Source organism: Notothenia coriiceps, unplaced genomic scaffold, assembly GCF_000735185.1.
Source record: "Notothenia coriiceps isolate Sejong01 unplaced genomic scaffold, NC01 NC01_scaffold00015620, whole genome shotgun sequence".
In the NCBI taxonomy this organism is placed as follows: domain Eukaryota; kingdom Metazoa; phylum Chordata; class Actinopteri; order Perciformes; family Nototheniidae; genus Notothenia; species Notothenia coriiceps.
In genome coordinates, this window is record NW_011348321.1 from 189349 (window position 1) to 208044 (window position 18696).

An 18696-nucleotide genomic window follows, 5' to 3' on the forward strand; every position below is an offset into this window, starting at 1 on the left:
TGTGTGTGTGTGTGTGTGTGTGTGTGTGTGTGTGTGTGTGTGTGTGTGTGTGTGTGTGTGTGTGTGTGTGCGTGTGTGTGTGTGTGTGTGTGTTTTGCGCGCGCGTTCATGTGTGCGTATGTGTCTGCGCGTTCGTTCGTTCGTGCGTGCGTGTTGTGTGTCATGACATGTTACATCCCCACATCATGTCTCTCTTTAGCAGCAGGCAGACATATGGAGACAGACAGACATCCGCATACTTCCATCCCATAAGTGCACAGTGAAAATGCCCGTGGTGTTTACACCCTTTCGAGCACCGTCAGTAGTAAAGTGCATGGCGGGGGGAGGCGGAGGAGGGGACCGGAGGATGTGCTGTGATCTTACGGTGAAACAGGCGGTGTTGCAGCAGCGTCCCTCCGCTCTGCAGACTACAGGGAGCCGCTGCAGCCGCTCAGCAGCAGCAGCCTCAGCATCAGCAGCAGCATCTCCCTCTCTCCTCCGAAAACCCTCCGATCAGGACTGTCCCACATCTCTGCTTCGTGTGTGCTCAGCCTGCGGGGAATAAATCACGACCAGTCACTCAGGAGTAACCCTCATGTGCCAGCCAGTCAACTCTAACTAAATCACTGCGATTAACGAGCTGTGGTCACCTATCTATTGCTATATATTTCAAAATAAAAATGCTAGGCTACATATTTCACTCTGATCAAGCCTGTTGGTTCAGGGAAAAAGACCCACACTCACCCGACTGTAGAGTCCGTGTGAAGCGGTGATCCACATGCAGCCTGCTCCCTCTGCATACTTTAATTTGGGCTTGAAATACAGACTGTAGTTATGAATGAAACCTCACGCGATTAGACACACCCACCGCCCGCTCCCTACGCACCACGTGACCAGCAGTGATGATGATGCTGGTGGTGATGATGAGAGATGGAGGTGAGAAACTCATTCACAACAGATCCCCATCAATGGCAGTGCTGACGGAGCGATTGGTTGGTTTTCTATCTGATTAATGTTGCATGGATTCAGACATTTTATTCAATATTTAACACGTTTACATTTGCTTCGTTCGAGTCTGTCACTCACTGATGCTTTGTTGTACGACACACATGCACGGGGACAGATGGGTGTTGTAGACGTGTTCTGTAATCTCACGTTTTACCACCAGGTGGCAGCGTTGCACAGTTGTTTTCTGGTTGATAAACATAGACTACATTTTTATTAGTCTTATTTAACATAAAATAAGGGTTTTTGTGTACTAAATCACTGAACTACATATGTATTAACCATAGTATACAATCCAATTGTTCCTATAACATTTAATTAAACTATTTTTATTTTAAAATAATTTATGTATTTTCCTTTTTAATTTGACACTATAACCTATTGCGATGTCAGTCAATTGCAGTCCAATAGGTTAAATGCATGGATCTCTTTGCTGTTTGCAAAATAAATGATGTCTTAACTTGTTTTACTGATGAAAATTAAATTAAGTTACACCCAGATATTTATAAATTTTTTCTTCAAGGATTTGCCCAACTATTTAGAAGCCCTCAGGTTTTGAACCTCTCAGTGTAACGTGTCCAAGGAAACAGGAAGTGCAAACACATTTTCCTGGTTATGTGATCAATAATTTGTCATAAAAGTAGAAGAACTGTTTTTCGCAACTGAATAGTAAAACATTAACTTCATATTATTACTTTTCAGTAAAACTGAGATAATATAATTGTTGCCATTTCACAAAACCATGCAATACAAGTGAAAAAGCCATAACTGCTGTAGGCCTACATTTGGATCATATTTTATGTCATACCATGTTTAACTAAAATGTTTGTCAAACCTTAGATGAAATTATGTTGTCATACATCTCAACATTACATGTTGCATAACTAACAACAGATTTAATTAGTGTAGTCCTCTTTAAGCATTTGAGGTTAGTTTTGACGCACAACATGTTTCTGCACAAAGGGAGGGGGGGTCCATTTTTTACGGACGAATTTGAGATGCTGTCCATTTAGGAATGTAACCACATGGTGTAACTTGAGTGGCCCTCTTGTCTTGTCAGGCTATTCCTGTACATCTCTGGGACATTTGAACTCTAAGTCTATTTTCCACTTGCTTAAAAGGGTCTCATTAACTCTACTTGCAGTAAAGTCTCTTCAAATATCTGGAACATAAACACACCAAATGGTTTTTCATACACTTTGGAAGAAAAAAATGTTCCCACTGTATGCACAATCTCTGAGAAGATATAGCCTTTGGACCGCCACATACAATTCAAAAAGATATGTTAAATGGATTGGCATTATAGGTTTAATACTATTTACTACACTACAATATTGCAAAACAAGTCTAGTTGATCAATACTGAGAACAAAACAGCCTCTAAAACCTATTGTATTGGAAAGTATACTAAAGGTTGTTGCTAAATGGAGACGATTTGTTTTTTTAGATTATTTTAAACACGTCTCTTAGCATACTATCAAACCTTATGTTGTGTAAATGTCACTAAGATGTAACTTTGAATTGTTGTACTGCAATTTAGAAATGTACACTGATTCAGCTAATAGGACTTCTTTGGTCAATTCATTTCTATATGTTCAGTGAACGTCCATGGATAGGTATGTTTGTAGTCCTACATAAGAGAATAAAACCACAAGCAGTTTCTAAAACAAATCAAGCCTCTTAAAGGTGATATAATGGCACAATAACAATTGTGGAAATCCCACCACTTCTATATTCTAAAAAATATATATATCTCAAGGTTGATCATTCGCATTGATCAAATTATTCAATTTGCTAATATTAAACTTAAATGCCTAAACAATCTGACTTCTCAAGATCTCAATGACATGGTGATACCTCTTTGTGTTTTAAGATCTGTGTATGGGCAACATTAGTCCATGCTCTATACTTGTTCCAACGAGAATAAGCATTTTATAAATATATAAAAGCATCTGATGGTTTGCTGTAAAGAGCTAAGACAATGACCAGGAATTCATTTGAAGCTTTTTCCATCCCAATTAAGGATCTAAAGAAATGTAATGAAGATCAGTGAAGAGACATTTTTCTCCACCTGTTTTTATTAATGCAACAGACAATGTTCTCAGTCTATCAATACTATCAATCATATTGAAATATTCAGGACAGATTCTTGACGTACAAATGTTTTTTTCTCTGAAATTCCATAGACTGTAAGGTGCAACATACCGGAGGACTGGAACATCTGGGAAATGATGCCAGGAGAGGCTGTGCAGGGGCAAGAGGAATGTGAAGAAAAAAGATGAACGATGTGTGTGTGTGCGTGTGTGTGAGATTGTGAGTTGACGTCAGAGCTGCGTCTGTGCATGCTCTGGAGAGCAGGACATCCTGTGGAATTGTTCTCAGCGAGCCCCGAAGAATGTAAAGCAGAAACCTCTCCCTTCTCGTTAGTCTCGGCGAAATGTTGGAGTGGCACGATGACATATAAATGCTGGAGAGGAATGAGGGCGGGGGAGGCTAATGGAGGGAGAAGAACAAGATCTTCATTAAAATCTTACTGTGTTCATCAGGTCTCTGAGAAGGTGCATAGAAAGACTGTAAAACAATTGCGTGTGGGCTTCAGATTAGGCTTCAATTGTTGTTTGATTTTATTAATGTGCATGGCTCCCCTTTTTCTAGAGCATAGACTATATATATAAACATCAGAAAAAGCAAGAGATAGACATGGAAATACTCAGCTATGCAAAGCACAACAGAAGTGTAAAAGAGAATGTTGATATTTGCTTTGCAGTTTTTGTCACTGTACAGGTTTTCAGACAGACAAGACGCCATGAGGCAAACATGTCTGCAGAGAAGTGAGTGTGGGTGTGAGGAAGGGAGGTAGGTAGGTGGTATGGGAGAGGAGTGACGCAGGCTGGATAAAGCGGGGGTGTTGTGGGTCTAGCTATTTTTAGCCACTGTGAGGAGACACATATTAGCTGCATTTCTTTGGCCTATCCCAGCTTCCTGCGTCACTTTACTCCTGGCTTGTCTTCGCTCCACTGAGAGTCATGTGACAGGTGCAACCCCGAGATCCAGAGGTGGGACACGAATACTAAGCAGCCGAGGATGAGGAAGACTGCAGAGAACAAAGGGTGGATGCTGTCTGCGAGTGTCTCCTCCCACAGGCTGAACAGTGCGATTATACCGCATCCAGAGATGTGCTCGTGATGAACTGGTCAGGGTGTTTCCATGCTTTCTGCACAGTTCATGCTGAAACAGGCTTCAGCATCATGTGACCTTGTAAAAGAAAAATTAGGAATGATGTAGAATGTTCTTGACATATAGCCCACTGAATTTCCTCTTAACCTGATTGAAATATAAACATATTTTACAATATAAATGATAGATGATTTGTTATTTGGACAACATCTATTTGCTTAGCTGATCCTAATGAGTACATATATATACAAGATCTTATTGTCAACATGTTCAGCTACTAAATGTCCCAGAAATGTGCAAAAACCATTGTAATCATTACAATTGATAGTGATGGTTTTGAGTTATAGTTGTCAAGTTTGTAATTCAACTCAATAATTTCAATATCACCCAAAAAATGTGTTTTGTCTTCTTGGGTAATAAAATTAGGTAAAGTGTGTATAGGCTGCACAGATAGTAGTTTGCAATAACATTAAAGGATTAAAACAGCGTGAATGGAGAAAACATATTTAAAATACCACAATAGAGTCTGTCTGTTTTGCTGGTAAAAAGAAGGTAAACATTTTGACATGAAGACATTCTGTACACAATTTTGTATCTGCTCTGCAGATTGCATCATTTATGAATGGCAAGTAAGGCACAAAGCGGGGTGGAGCCATGTGAGAAACAAGCGCTTTTGATTGGATGATACAGTTAGACGGGTTTCGAGGTTCTTGCTGATTGGCTGTGTGGCCGAATGGGCGGAGCTTGTTGTGACAAGGGTTGTGGTGGTTTACGCTCGGTGGAGTAGTGCTGCGTCTGTCAGAGCTAGGAAGGGAAACAGTTTCAATCTGGTTAAACCGCTCTATGTGATTTTTTTAAATGTATATCCTTTTCACGCGGTCCACCAAGGAGGACAAAGAGTTAAAAGAGCAAAACTGTTGCATCTTGCTCAATTCAAGCGAGCAGTCTGGTTTTACATTTGGACCTTTCAAATAAAAAAAGCTTTATGGAGCAGCAGCGGGGCATCTGTAGCTTCACCCCGGGTGGGTCCGCAGGCTGCGGGACTGGGGTCTCCACCGGTCAGCCCACCATGCGTTTGTGCATCACCTCGACCACCGGCAGCCCGGTGGAGCTCACTGTGCCCCTGGGAGAGACTGTGGAGGGACTGAGGACTCACATCTCCCACAAACTGAGACTGCAGACTAACAGAATCGTCCTTCTGTTTAGAGACAGGTGAGTAATTCCTCATGTTGAATAAAAGACATGTTTCTCCGTCAGTTCTCTTTGGTATTGTGTATGCTGATTGTATATTGCATGCTGACTGTTTAATGTGTATATGGCAGGCAGCTGACTGCAGGCAAACTGGTGGACCTGGGTGTAGCAGATGGAAGCAAACTGACCCTGGTCCCTGCCATTGAGGCTGGTTCAGCGGTAAGTAGGCCGGTGTACATGTCACCAGTGGAGGAAAACTAAGTACACATATAGAGTATGGTAGTCAAGTAAAATACTAAGGTACTTTACAGCTATATTTATTTTCTGTTACTTTGCATTTCTACTTCATTACATCTCAAGATTGGTAAATGTTCCTGTTGTCTCCTCTACATTAAGTTACTTTGCAAATGCAGATTAACAATATAATTGACAGATACATTATGTATTATTATGGATTAAGATAAGACTTGATTGATCCCTTTCACAAGCTACTTTTATTATCCAAAGAAAAAGGCATATAAAAAATTCACAAATGCACAAACTGCAACATTAAATCACTGCTTCTTACACTATGGAGAAACACACTGCACTTACTTCATGAACACATTTAATCACACTTCATTTAGTGATGTCATGTTGATATTTTTTTACTGCAGTGCTCCACTGCCAGAGCTGAGAGAACCATAATGGACGTCTTGGAAGGTTTGCCAGAAGTCAAGGTAAGATAAACGTATTTTCAATGCCATTCTGTTATTAACACTTGTTGAATGCATGAATGAGGCGATTTAAAAACAAATGTTTTCTTCGAAGAACTCGTCCTGAGGAAGTGAAGCTGCATGGTGTTAATTGAACAGCTGTATGATTGAGCTGTCAGGGGAAAAGAAAAGCCTACACATTCTTGTTTTAATGTTTCGAGGAAAACATGCATACACATGCAAACATCCTTAACAAAGGCAATTCACACCTGATTACTGACAGTCATACAGAATCCTCCCCACACACAAACATTTGAACACATTTCAATATTTCCATGTAGACTGAAATGTTCATAAAACCAAAGTGAGTTCAGGAGGCTGTGCTGTTAACAGATACACCATGCTGCTCTTCTGTTTTGTTTCTGACAAAGTCGTTTCCTTGCTGTTGCCACAGTATACATGAGTGCCAGCAAAACCTTAAAGATTGTACATTTATCTCTGAAGTAACTTTTTCTATCCTGCAGATCAGTGACTTCCTGTCTGGGCGCTCGCCTCTGACCATCAACCTGGGAGTCGGAGCCCAAACGATGTATGTACAGCTCCAGCTTACTGCACAGAACGTGGCAGATCTGAGAGCTGGGGGAAGCAGTGAGCTTCAAACTGACCTGCCTGCCGCCGCAATGACGAGCCCCCCTAACCCCTGCACCAATACCCCAGGATCCACCTCACCTGTTTCCCAAACATCAAAGTCTTCTGTCTCCACGTCCTCGATCCAACTGAGCTCTCAAAGACACAAAACTTCCTTTAACTCAGCAGCTCCCCCCTCCTACTCCCTCACCACAGCTCCTCCACATGAGGCCTTTACTCCCCGCTCAACACACACATCTCCTTCTGTTCTTTCAACCCCTTCTTCGCCTTCTGGTTGTCCACATCCCAGCTGTCCAGCACCAACAGCCACACCGGTCTGTCCTCCTGCTCCAACCGGCTCCATCCCTGGACCCCACAGCCCAGTGCCAGCCTCCACCTTCACAGAGGTTAGCTCTATAAGTCTACTGCATCATGTGCTTGTCATTATCTTTAAATCATGTGATTGTGTATGTCGATACCTGATTTCAATGCAATATAATTAAATCGTAGGAAGGGAAATTATCATAATCAAGTTTTGCCCTGCCCTTATTCCAATGCTTAGTCATAGTTTCACCACTATGCCATAACAAGCTGTTCCAAATATGATCTTTTTAACATTTAAGGTGTTTTACTCCTAGTAATGGATGGTAAAAAACATGTGTTCTTTCTGTTTTACAGAGTAATGTTCATGCCTCATCCACTTCAGAGCTGTGTAAGCAACCAGGAGCTGTCATAGAAAGTCTTGTGAGCCACTCTCCAGGTGTCTTCTCCGGGACTTTTTCTGGTAAGTGAGTGAGTTAACATAACAGCTTAATCATTTTCCATTATTTTAATTGAGATAGACAGAGAATAATATGTATAAATCCCAGAAGGGAAAAGTGTCACAGAAGTGCTGATAGGCCTATAATTGAAATCCCAATGATATACAATAACTAGACATAAACAATAAGTTATCTTAATTGTATACCATGAGACTAAAGATAGGGAATACTCTTTAGTTATATAAACTGTACAATGATAGTGTTATTTTGTATCCTACATACAGTCAAATATATAATCTTGTATCCTGCAAGCTACAGAACTGTCCTTCGATATAAAAACAAAATTCATTTCAAGGAGGGCAGAAATGTAAAAGTTGTTTAACATTAGCTCATAATTGAGGTATCTGCAAAAGCTGTTATTGATGAGCTGATTAATAACTTTGCTTATGAAATAGTAAAATGATTATAATAGCCCAAGAAGACGTGTTCAGATTGCTTACTTCATTTGACCAGCTATTTAAAATATCTTCTATTTTATGAAAAAGATGAGCAGCTAGTTATTACATTTGAGCAGCTGGAAGAGCAAACAGATAGTTTTTGTTTGCCTAAACATTACTATACCAATTATTTGAGTATTATATTGCTTTATCTTAATCCACAATTGTCTCACTTGGTATCCCATCAGGCTCTCTGGCCCCTTGCAGTCAGACCGGCATCAGCCATTCTCGACGAGGCTTTGGCATCATTCTCCAGATTCTCCAAGACCTCCTCAGAGCGGCCTTCCTCCACCAGGGGGCTCAACCTGCCCCTCCTCATCTCCGCTGCCCTAATATGAACCCTCCTCCCGGCCCACTGCTCACAGCAGAGCAGCCAAGCAAAGCAAAAAGCAAAACACTGGTCACCAAGAGGGCAGAGCACAGTAAAACCCAAGGTGATCACATGATATTATACACTTGAATACTGCATGATTTGCTGGAGGCTGCATTCATAAATACATCCCCTTTTATCCATCTATGCCTGCTACTTGATGTTACCCCCTTTATTAACTCTGCCACATATTTCCATTACTTTGCTTTATTTTTTTATCTATTCTCCGTTGTACTAAAATATATTACCTGAAGATATACCGTCCAGGAAGATATGTAAAAGAGCGACAAAGACATATAGAACAGATTTAAAGAGACATAAAGCAACTACAAAAATGGCAAAACAACCCTCAAATTAGCATAATAAGAGGGCAGTTCAACCACAAAGGCACACAATACAATCAACTAAATTGTCCACTAAGGGGCATAAAAGACCAAAAGAGACACAACATGACTATAAATAAATGCAGAATAATTACAAAGAGACACAAAATTACTACCAAGAGACACAGAATGACCAAAAAAGGTAAAAAATGATGGAGATAAGAGGCACATGTACCTGGGGATACAAAAATGACCTAAAAGAGACACACAAAAAAGAGCCATTATTAACCCTGCTTCTATTGCTTTTGTAAGAGAGATGGGCCTTTGCCTGTCTGTCCCATGGTCTGCCCCCAGGGGCCAATTGTCTCATAGTTCAGCCATGCAGGCTTTATAATTAATTTCCACTGGGAGTCAGTGTATAAAGCACTCTCGTCTTTACTCTTCTACAACTCAAAGTCAAATCTCCTGCATATACATAGATGTCATTATTTACACCAGAACATACCAACCAATAACGTTCTCATTATGCAGCATGTCTAACAAATTGTTATTCCCCCCTATTGCAGGTGAGGAGAGTCCCCCCTCATGCTCGTCCACACACGAGAATCAAACATTGCACTGTAAGCTGGAGCGCCTGCAGCACTTGATGCTTCAGAGGCGTCTTCGCAGGCGGACTCGCAGGAACTCACAGACGTCTCACCCATACCAGCACAGTCACCATCGTCCCTAGTCTCCTGCAGGGAAGATACCCTCTCACTGTGATCGCTGTGGCAGCTTTCTGGTGTCAAAAGAAGCAAATCTGTAGACCAAAGCTGATCTCTGAACTTGTGGACTTGTTTAAGAGCAGCAGACTGAACGTTGTCGCTATTTTTACACTCTGAGCAGTTCTAAAGAATGTATTTCCAAAATGTCTGTGGAGCATGACTCCTGTGCTGTCCCTGTGCCGAGTATTCATCTGACTCTGTCCTTCACTGACATCGCTCTCATTGTTAAGAAAGGTTATAATGTACATTTTCATGATATACATTTTGGTGTTTGTACAAAGCGTACTATGTGTTTGTTCGTTTATTTCAATGCCTTAAATGTCCATGTCTTGAATGTAAACTCTATGTTTGGTTCTGTGCCGAGGATGTTCCTCTTAAATGTTTTACTTATGCAATATATAAAGTGTAAACACAAAGAAGGGAAAAGAAGAATAAAGAAAAACCTTCAAAACAAAGAGTTGTCTTTGTCAAGCCCACTTTTGAGGACGTGTGCTGACTAAAACTTTCTGCACACATGACTGCGATTGCTGATGTAAAACAGGGTTGGTTGTGTGTAAGGCCTGCAGAAATGGGTGACCCTGCACTATTGGGCCAAAAACCCTAAAAGACAAATGAAATCAGAATAAAAAAGAGAACTAGACCAAAGAGCGACTCTGGAGGTCATGACCAAATCCCCCCACACACAAAGGGGAAGAATCATCTGGCTGTGGACCTGAATGTAAATCACAGCAGGTTTGATAAGGACACAGTTACGCCACAATCCTTTCCGATTCAGAATGAACCCCCCACCTGCACTCAGGTATGTGAACGGTTCTTCTCTTCCGACATCAACGACTCCACTGCAGGGGGTCAGTGTTATCTTTCCTTAAACTGTTTTGTTGAAGTACATAGAGAGCAACTATCTTAAAAGCTGTATAAAACTCCTTGTATACATACACTCAATCAAACAAATAGTTGTAGTGAACAGTGACTGCTTTAATGTTGACATGGGTGCACATACTATCGACTGATTAAATGACATAAGATCATATTACTTCACAAAAATCAGAGAATGAACAATATATATATTTTTTAAAACATGGAATAAGTTACTAAAATCTGCCTACCAACATCAAACAGCTCACTATGAACGTGTTATATCTTGTTTGCTTTATCACACATAATCAGGTTCATACAAACAAAACACCAAACCATTCAAAAATGTAGATCTTTATATATTGAAATATGTTTTTACCACAAGTAAAATGTATGACTAAATATAACTCATACATTTATAACCTATTGGATCTTCTGACTGCTGCTGAGAGGAAGCAACTATACTGATAAAATAAAAATGCCAGCTCAATATTTCACACACTATTAATGTTGCCACTTCCTACCTTATTACTTTAATATGTTAACTTACGTTTTCTAACGCTGCTAATTATTTTGGTTCAGTGCATCTGTACTAATCATCGTTTATTTTATTAACATGTGCTTGCCTCTTTCTTGTTACTCTTCTACTCTACTAATCTTATAATAACTTTTTTTTAGATTGCTGACTCCTGTTATATAAATATACAGTCAATGGTTATATTTGGATTGGCCTGGATGTCCTCACCGGTAGGTAGGGGGCGGTATGGGCCCTGCAGGTCTCATGGTGCCGCAGAAGAAGACTCAGCCCTCAGTACAGCTGAGCTTGCTCCTCCTCCCTCATTCGACCTGCAGCCCGTTCAGCATTCACTTGTCCCTGCTACTGAAAGGGTAATTGTTTTTTCAATATAATTAATGACATGTTTTCACGGTGAATTTACTTCGCAAATGTTGCATTCACTAGGCATAACTTACTTTTGATATATGCTCTATTAAATCGAATGCATTGCCAGCACAAGCTTGTCAAACAATTTATTGTATCGACTTGATTTAGGTTGGAATACAGGTGAACATCGGTATTAGGACTAATGTTTTGGTTTAACTCGCTAACAAGTTATGTAAGATATTGTGGCCTGTCACCGCATTCCGAGCTGTCAGTTGACAGAAGTGGGGCTGGAGCTCCGCGATACAAAATGGCGCCGAGAGTGAAAGTGCTGGCTACCTAATCCTATCACATAAGGGCCAACACGCTCAGGCGCCTGCGGCCTAGCTAGGAAAACAGCTATAAATGGTGGCCGTGCGTTACATTTGAGAAAATGCACAATAAAATGTCATGATTAGCGTGTGTACGGTTAATTGGGATGTATGGTATTGTTTGACACCAAGAATATCGTTTTGTGGTTAGGGTTTGTCGATTACCTACTTTCGTTTTGCCTTAGCAGACAATATTTGCCAAAGTTGGAAATTCGTTTTTATTGTAATATGTAAATATTAACGTTTTTATTTATTTTTTAAAGATGTCGGACGAAGGTAAATTGTTCATTGGAGGACTGAGCTTCGAGACCAACGAGGACTCTCTGGCTGCGGCTTTCGAAAAATATGGAACCATCGAAAAAGGTATAGTAGGCTATTTACTGTTAGGGCAGTGTTTCCCCTATATACAAATAGTGGCGGCGCAGCGCCGCTGCTGAAATATGAGCGCCGCTGCTAGGGGGTGCCAGCCAACTAACAAAAAAAAAGATTTTTTTACTTTTTTTTCTTTTTCTTAAAATAATAATAAGTGGCGACCCTTTTTCATTTTTGATTGTTTGTTATGTGGATTTGTAGTATTTGTCTTGTCTCAATAAAGGTGTATTTTTGCAAAATCTTGAGACATTGCCCCGGACCCCCCTAGAGGATGTGACGTCCACCCCCCAATTCAAACATGTTCATACCATACTGAATACATTTGAAGCCATTTTGACGTCTATTACCTATGTCAATAAGTTTCTGTTTTTGCAGTGTATTTGTCTTTTGTAGAGATTTTTCATTTATTCTTTTACATATAAAATGTCGCCTAAAATCTCACCTAGGGCAGCAAATTGTCTAGAACCGGGCCCTGTACTAGGCTCCAAGAGCCCTTTCTTGTGCAGACACATAGAAACAAATTGGCGGGGCGCACTTTGCACGCACTAAAAAATTCCACGCGCTCCACGCTCACATTATGCTGGGCCCACATGCCTTAGCACCGCTGCTATGACTCCATCCTAGGGGAAACACTGTACGGTTATACATACTTTTATAGTTATACAAATATTTATCTTTTTCAATTATAAATATATGTAATCTTTTTATTTTATTTCAATTCTAGAAAATGTTGTTTTAAATATTAATTTTTCCCCGTTCCTCTTTCCCATTAGTGGATGTGATCAGAGACAAAGAGACAGGGAAGTCTCGCGGTTTCGGCTTCGTGAAATACGATAATTCAGAAGATTCTAAAGATGCACTTGACGGCATGAACGGCAAGGTAAACATCACTTCACAAAATACCCCTGTTATCAACGTGTTTGCAATCAGAATAACTTTATTCTCCCACAGTACGAGGCATGCAAAACATTTTAAAGATAGAAATTACACAAATTACCTTTTTGGAAAAATACACATCCAAGTGAAAACAAAAACTATAAGTAATTATAATAAATACATACAAAATTGGAGAAAGTATTAATCACTTGTCATTTTAATAGTTTTTACTTTCCACAGATGTTGGTTTCTTAATATTAACAGTTTTCTTAATGATTGCCACATTTGTAAATTGTCATTTCTTTAAAAACACGATTGCCTATGTATTGCAGACTCTGGATGGACGGTGTATTCGCGTGGATGAAGCCGGAAAGGGTGGCCGCACCAGAGGAGGAGGTTACAATTCTGGCCAGAGAGGACAGCGAGGTGGATTCAGCGGGCGTGGGAGAGGTGGACGAGGTTACTCCAGAGGTGGACACTAGTTGTCTGCTTGTCTTTAATATGTTCTGTTAACTGTTCATGCTTCTGCCCTGTTGGTCAATCATAACCTTGTGTTTCAGGAGGTGGATACAATGGAGACAGGGGCTATGGTGACAGGAGCTACAACGAAAGAAGCTTTAGTGGAGAGGGGCGATTTGGAGGTGGTGGTGGCGGTGGCCAGTACAGCAGGAGCAGCAGTGGCGGATACTCAAGCTACAGAGACAATAGGTAAGAAATTGTTGACTTTAAACCAGTTGAGACAAGACCAATTTGCTTGAACCATAGTTAATGTGATTTTATATTAAATCATTTTATTCATTTTTTATTTTCAGGAGTCAGGGTTCATACGGTGAACGCTCCTACCGCGATGGATACGACAGCTATGGTAAGCTTCTTTGATATGACAGTGTCTGTTTATGTACACTTATGTTGGGGCTGTTTTTAAGTTTTTTTTAAATGGTATTTTAAGATTAACACTTAACTATTTATTTTTTATTAATTAGTATAAACACACAATTAGGGATGCTCCGATCGCCAATTGTGGGGCCGATCGCTGGTATCGGCCGATCCGATTGAGTGGGTGGGGGATATGGGGATCTTCCATTTAAAGTGATGTTTAAAACTCAGTTAATGGGGCTCATTCACTGGTGCTTCCACAAACATCAACCAACATAATTATTACATTCAAATGAAGTGCATTATTCAAGTTTACATTAACTTTGGATAATAACACGGGAGAAATGAGCGGAAGCGCTGTCTTTTCCTCTCCTCTCCCCCTGTCTCTCTCCTGACAGCCCGTCAGTATCTCATGCAGCTCACTGATCCAGTAATGAGTGACCCGACAGTGAAGAATGAATATATTTATAACTAGTTTAGCTTGTTTCAGAGGTAGATAAAATAGCTAAGTGTGTTAGGTCTTACTCTTAGTGTATGTTTTTCTCCGCTCACCGGTCCGTCACAGCGGCCGGAGCTGCAGGATTTCTGCTTCACACACGTTGCATACCGCTATTATATTGTAATTTTCGGGCACCTTAAAATACTGCCAGACCGGTGAAGCCATTTTGGCGAGCTTGTTTTGCCGCGCACAGAGAAAAGTGTCATGTATTTTACGTCATGTGATCGGCTCTCACAATCGGCATTTTTAGAGAGCACCGAACGATCGGCAGAGAGCGAATATCGGCCGACATCGATCGGCGGCCGACATCGATCCTACATACAATATTGATTACACCTAAGATAACCTGTTTTGGTAGGCTGATTTATAAAACACTAGGCCGCATCAAACATTTAATGTAAAAACTTCACAGCCCCAACATATGAAGACCTGTATGATGTATGTCCCTCAGTTTTGTACCGAGCCCAACTTGATGCCTCTTTATGCAGTTGCCAAATTTCGCTAGCCCCCCTCCGTCCCACTCTAAAGAGGCTGGCCATCAATTCGAAACACAGAAAACTTCCTTATTTTGATATTGCTCGTATCCCATCGTCTGGAGCCCCCAATATTAAAAAAACTGAGGGAGGGTTGAGGGGGGTTTTGTGAAACTCCAGTGTTGGAACTTTCCGTGTCTTTACCTGTGTGCCCACTTCTTATCCTCAGCTGCAAACGAGTAAACATCCTGATTCAAGATCATCACTTGGCTGGCTGTATGTCAAAGATGCGCTCCTCGAAAAAAGAAAAATGTCCATGTGTTATTGTTGACCTTAGTTTTGTAGTTCTGTTGTGGTAGCTCAAGCATCTTAAAAATATTGTAGTCTTGAGTTTTGGTCATTTCTTAATGAACCATGTTACAAATTACAGTTAAAAACTCTTACCTTGTTTAATTGGACATATTTTTCCTCAAAGGTCCTTTTGTTAACTAAAAGGCATCTGTGTAATCTGATTTAATTCTGTAAAGTCCCTATGAGAGGACCGAACACAGCTTTCGCTTAACAGCCACAACCATCGCTATAGACTTTTTGTCCAGCACGTAAAGTGTTCCTTTTAGTATTTTATATTGAAATATACGTTGGGGCTTTTTTTCCCCTTAACTTATTTTCCCTCTCAGTCTCTGTGGCTGACTTCCTCTTGTCAGATTTTTAAACTGAGAACGGAGATCCATTTGCTCTTAAACTGACTTTTGGGGGATTTTGGCTAAATTCCTTGGACTATTTAACTTCGTCTAGCTGAGGCTCCTGTATGTTCAATTTCCCAAAAGAGTGAATTCCTTTCAGACTGGTGAACTACACATCCGAAGTGCCCGGCTGTTCATGAAGTTGCAAATTGCAGCATGCTACAGTCTGTCCAAGGTATCTTCTGTGCTCTGCTCAACATCTGCATTTTAAATGTGCTGTCAAATGGACTAATCTTGTTTAAATGATTGGAAAATGTAACTTTGTTTCCCCAAAGTAATATCTCTACCGGGAACAGTTTTGTACTTTATGTTCTTTGTATGATCAACAATTTTCTTTCTTTGTCAGTTTGGCTTCATGGAGCCTATTAAACAGACTGTGGAAAATAACCTTGATTCTTTTGCCTTTCAAAACTACCGCATGGGGGAGTTTAGCCGATAGCTGTAGGCTTATGTAACTGTAAATGCTGCGTGAGAAGTCAACAGCTTGAAGCACTGAAATTGCACATTTTGATTTGGAGGGCAATCTTTAATTGGCAGTTTATTCTACATTTCTAAGAAAGAAATGGTCATTCGAATCTTTTAAAAGTCCACTTCCAGTCCACAAGCTGCCTGCCTGATCCAAGATTTCAAAATGTAAAGATGGTTTTTGGCCCAGTGCATCCTTAAATGTCTAGAAACCATCTACTAGGCAACTTGATCGTTTGAAATCAAACTTCTAGTGATGTTTGAAGAATAATCTCCTAAAGTGGCACATGTAACGCAGGGAATCATCATCAGTCTGGGTCTGGTCATGTTAATGCTTCATTACGTTCAAGAGGTCAGCTACTTCAAAAACCTACAAGTCCTTGGAGAGTGTTGCGCCTTCCAACAAGTGCTCATCAGCGATGAAAGCTGCTCTCTGGTCAGGTCAAATGTGGAGAAAGTAGGCCAATGCACGTGAGGTAAAAAAAATCTCCTTTTGCTTTGCTCACATCCTTCAAACTCAGTTCTCATTGTTTCCATGAATTCCTTCAAGTTAGTCATACGTTTCTAGTCCTTTGCTTCAGATGTCGCCCACAACATGCCATGGCCTCTACCCCGATTGGAAAAGTTAATTGAGAGAATGTTTCTAAGAAGCTCCTATGGATTGTAGTGGTCCACCTCCTGAGTCCACCAAAAGAAAAGCTTTGGCCTCTAAGTCATGGGTAGCATTGTGCTCAGTCCACTTCTGTTCACTGCACTAGTCCTCACATTTGCTCATGTAATGCCCCACAACAGTCCTAATTGACGTCTAGACTGTATTCAGTTTCTCTTTGCACCCTTGTATTTGAATAAGTGGTGAGTTTCAGAGATAATAGGGTTGCATGCATTTTATTGTGATTGTGTCAAAAGTTAATTGCTGTGCTTAATACACCTTTTACTCTTTTTCTTTAGAATGAGCTGGCTGGCAGAAGCTTCAGTGAATCTCCTCACAGATGACATATCGGGCTGTAGATGGCCGTGACTGATGCAGTTCCCGTTAACGGGTGAGTTATTGCAAAACGTTGTGACCTGATGTTTTTATAGTTGGTGCAGTGATTATTTGCCTGGCTGATTATGTGTTTCTGCCTTGTTTCAGGTCAAATGTGCCGCAGTTATGGTGCAGCTGTAAGCAGTGGCTACATGGGAGGAACCGACCAAGATCAGGCTGATTCCAAGTTGGAGGCCGTGGTTGATGCTAGTTTGCCTGAAAGACTTTCAAATGTAATGGCAGCTAATGAAAGGTCCTAGAGAACGAATGGACCAGATGACAGAGCTTGTCCTGACACAAGAAGCAGTTACTTTCAAGCAATGTCGTACAGTCATATTTGTTCAATCAAAAATGCAAGTTTTCTGGTTATTGTTTTGTACTTTCAATAATAAATTGATGGATCAAACTTTATTGTGTTTGGGTATATTTCATGATTGCCAAAACATTTAGTTTATTAAAATTGAATATCAGACTTGACATTGGAGGATTTAGGTGTTTGACAGATTTAATCAATGTGTTGGATGATGAAAGTTTGGAGCAATTAGGCTGTAATCATTGATCCCAGAGGGATATCAGGTTTTGTGACAGCTGCAACCTAAAAGAGATTTTTCAAAATGAGGTTAGGGGTGGGGAACCTTTTTCCTCTCAAGGGCCATTTCAAAAATCACAGCCCATTCATTTCGCCTTTCTTTCATGCTGTGCAAAGAAAAAGCAACCTCTTAATCCAGATATTTGACCATGACCCTCGCATGCATGCACCGTGGCATGACCACCAAAACGGAAATATATGGACACAAGATGTGTGCAAATGTATTTAGTTTCATATCCATGTGGACATGATTTAAGTGGGGGGGATCTAACCTCATCTAGGGGGGTTTGGGGGCAGGGACCTCCTGGAAGATTTTTTTTTTTAATTTTGAAGTTAAAAGCATCAATCTGGTGCATTTAGAGTAAAATTAATAGATCTATGGATACATCTCTCAAAACCCATATGAAACGACTGTAAGCAGATTTTTTTTCTTTATGGATATTTTACAAATCACTCCGCTTTTAAACTGTATTGTTTAATAACTTTTTTTTACTGTCATTAGTATTTTATACCTGTTTACTTAAATTCTCTTTTTTTATAACTAATGATCATAAAGATGTGCCTTTACCTCACTGGTTGGAGAAAAAGCTTCTTATATTCGTTAGCATAGCTAGCTAACCAGATGCTAATAGTTATTGACTGTATGATCAGTATGACAGATGAACAGATCGCCACTGGGCTTACAACGAAAGACACAGCCACGCAAAAACTGCGGCATGTGTACGGCTCCTTATGGGTACTGCAATTTGTGAAGTCCCGGCCCGGAGCCGTGTTCTGGTGCTCTCCGTTAGAACTACACCCGTCAGACGAGACATACCACGTGAGGCTTGTGTTGTGTTCAAGGACCCTGACCAGGAAAAACAGGCACTCGCTTGTTTAATTATTCTGCGGTCTAGATTTCTTGCATGTTTTTCTTTTTTGCATGTGTTTATAAATTACCTCGAGGGCCGTACCAAATGGTCTCGCGGGCCGTATACGGCCAGGAGGCCGGAGGTTCCCCACCCGTCATCGTGAGGTACAAATAAAATGACGATACTGTAGGCAAGTTTGGTGGATCAAAAGTTGGCGTAATTTGTAAGCAATGGTTTGTAGATCATAATGCTGTGTAGCCAAGTAGCTGTCCTCCATGCCTTATGCTCATCATGCTTGGGTAGAGAAAGTTGTACATGTAATTAAAAAGGACATTACTTAATACATTTATTTTGGGGGGCGCCTTTCATAACACCCAAGGACACCTTACAGGGCATAGGGGCAATATAGGGAACAATTAAAACAGTGGATTTAG

General features: G+C 40.5%; 3 protein-coding genes across 13 annotated transcripts in view; 2 read left to right on the top strand and 1 right to left on the bottom strand.

The window, feature by feature from the left end:
• The window catches only part of cbarpa (CACN subunit beta associated regulatory protein a), a 13370-nt gene extending 12597 nt beyond the window's left edge, over positions 1–773 (bottom strand). For both annotated transcript variants that reach the window (XM_010775240.1, XM_010775239.1), the window contains exons 1-2: positions 724–773; positions 364–531 (exon numbers count right to left, since the gene is read on the bottom strand). The gene's annotated coding sequence lies outside the window, so the exon portion shown is untranslated. The remainder of the gene's footprint in view (positions 1–363; positions 532–723) is intronic.
• A 4112-nt stretch (positions 774–4885) lies between these two features.
• LOC104948987 (midnolin) lies at positions 4886–9839 on the top strand. Its single transcript, XM_010775241.1, has 7 exons — positions 4886–5372; positions 5483–5570; positions 6008–6070; positions 6571–7080; positions 7352–7457; positions 8120–8365; positions 9191–9839. The coding sequence occupies exons 1-7, from the start codon at positions 5146–5148 to the stop codon at positions 9352–9354; spliced, it is 1404 nt and encodes a 467-aa protein (XP_010773543.1). The 5' UTR covers positions 4886–5145; the 3' UTR covers positions 9355–9839.
• A 1186-nt stretch (positions 9840–11025) lies between these two features.
• On the top strand, positions 11026–17233 carry cirbpa (cold inducible RNA binding protein a). Of its 10 annotated transcripts, none has more exons than XM_010775243.1 (9): positions 11027–11131; positions 11758–11857; positions 12640–12746; positions 13075–13213; positions 13303–13450; positions 13555–13607; positions 14820–16650; positions 16747–16838; positions 16931–17232. In XM_010775243.1, the coding sequence occupies exons 2-7, from the start codon at positions 11758–11760 to the stop codon at positions 14831–14833; spliced, it is 561 nt and encodes a 186-aa protein (XP_010773545.1). In that variant the 5' UTR covers positions 11027–11131; the 3' UTR covers positions 14834–16650; positions 16747–16838; positions 16931–17232. The 10 variants fall into 10 exon arrangements, with proteins under 10 accessions (XP_010773549.1, XP_010773548.1, XP_010773545.1 ...); XM_010775245.1 differs by having other exon boundaries at positions 14820–16274; XM_010775247.1 differs by lacking the exon at positions 14820–16650 and having other exon boundaries at positions 11026–11131; positions 16931–17233.
• Positions 17234–18696: the final 1463 nt, after the last annotated feature.

Coding starts and splice junctions, on each gene's coding strand:
- LOC104948987 (XM_010775241.1), top strand. CDS start 5,146: ATGGAGCAGCAGCGGGGCATCTGTAGCTTCACCCCGGGTGGGTCCGCA. Junction 6,071..6,570: donor AAGGTTTGCCAGAAGTCAAG/GTAAGATAAACG, acceptor TCTATCCTGCAG/ATCAGTGACTTCCTGTCTGG. Junction 7,081..7,351: donor CAGCCTCCACCTTCACAGAG/GTTAGCTCTATA, acceptor TCTGTTTTACAG/AGTAATGTTCATGCCTCATC.
- cirbpa (XM_010775242.1), top strand. CDS start 11,758: ATGTCGGACGAAGGTAAATTGTTCATTGGAGGACTGAGCTTCGAGACC. Junction 12,747..13,074: donor TTGACGGCATGAACGGCAAG/GTAAACATCACT, acceptor TATGTATTGCAG/ACTCTGGATGGACGGTGTAT. Junction 13,214..13,302: donor TGGACGAGGTTACTCCAGAG/GTGGACACTAGT, acceptor CTTGTGTTTCAG/GAGGTGGATACAATGGAGAC.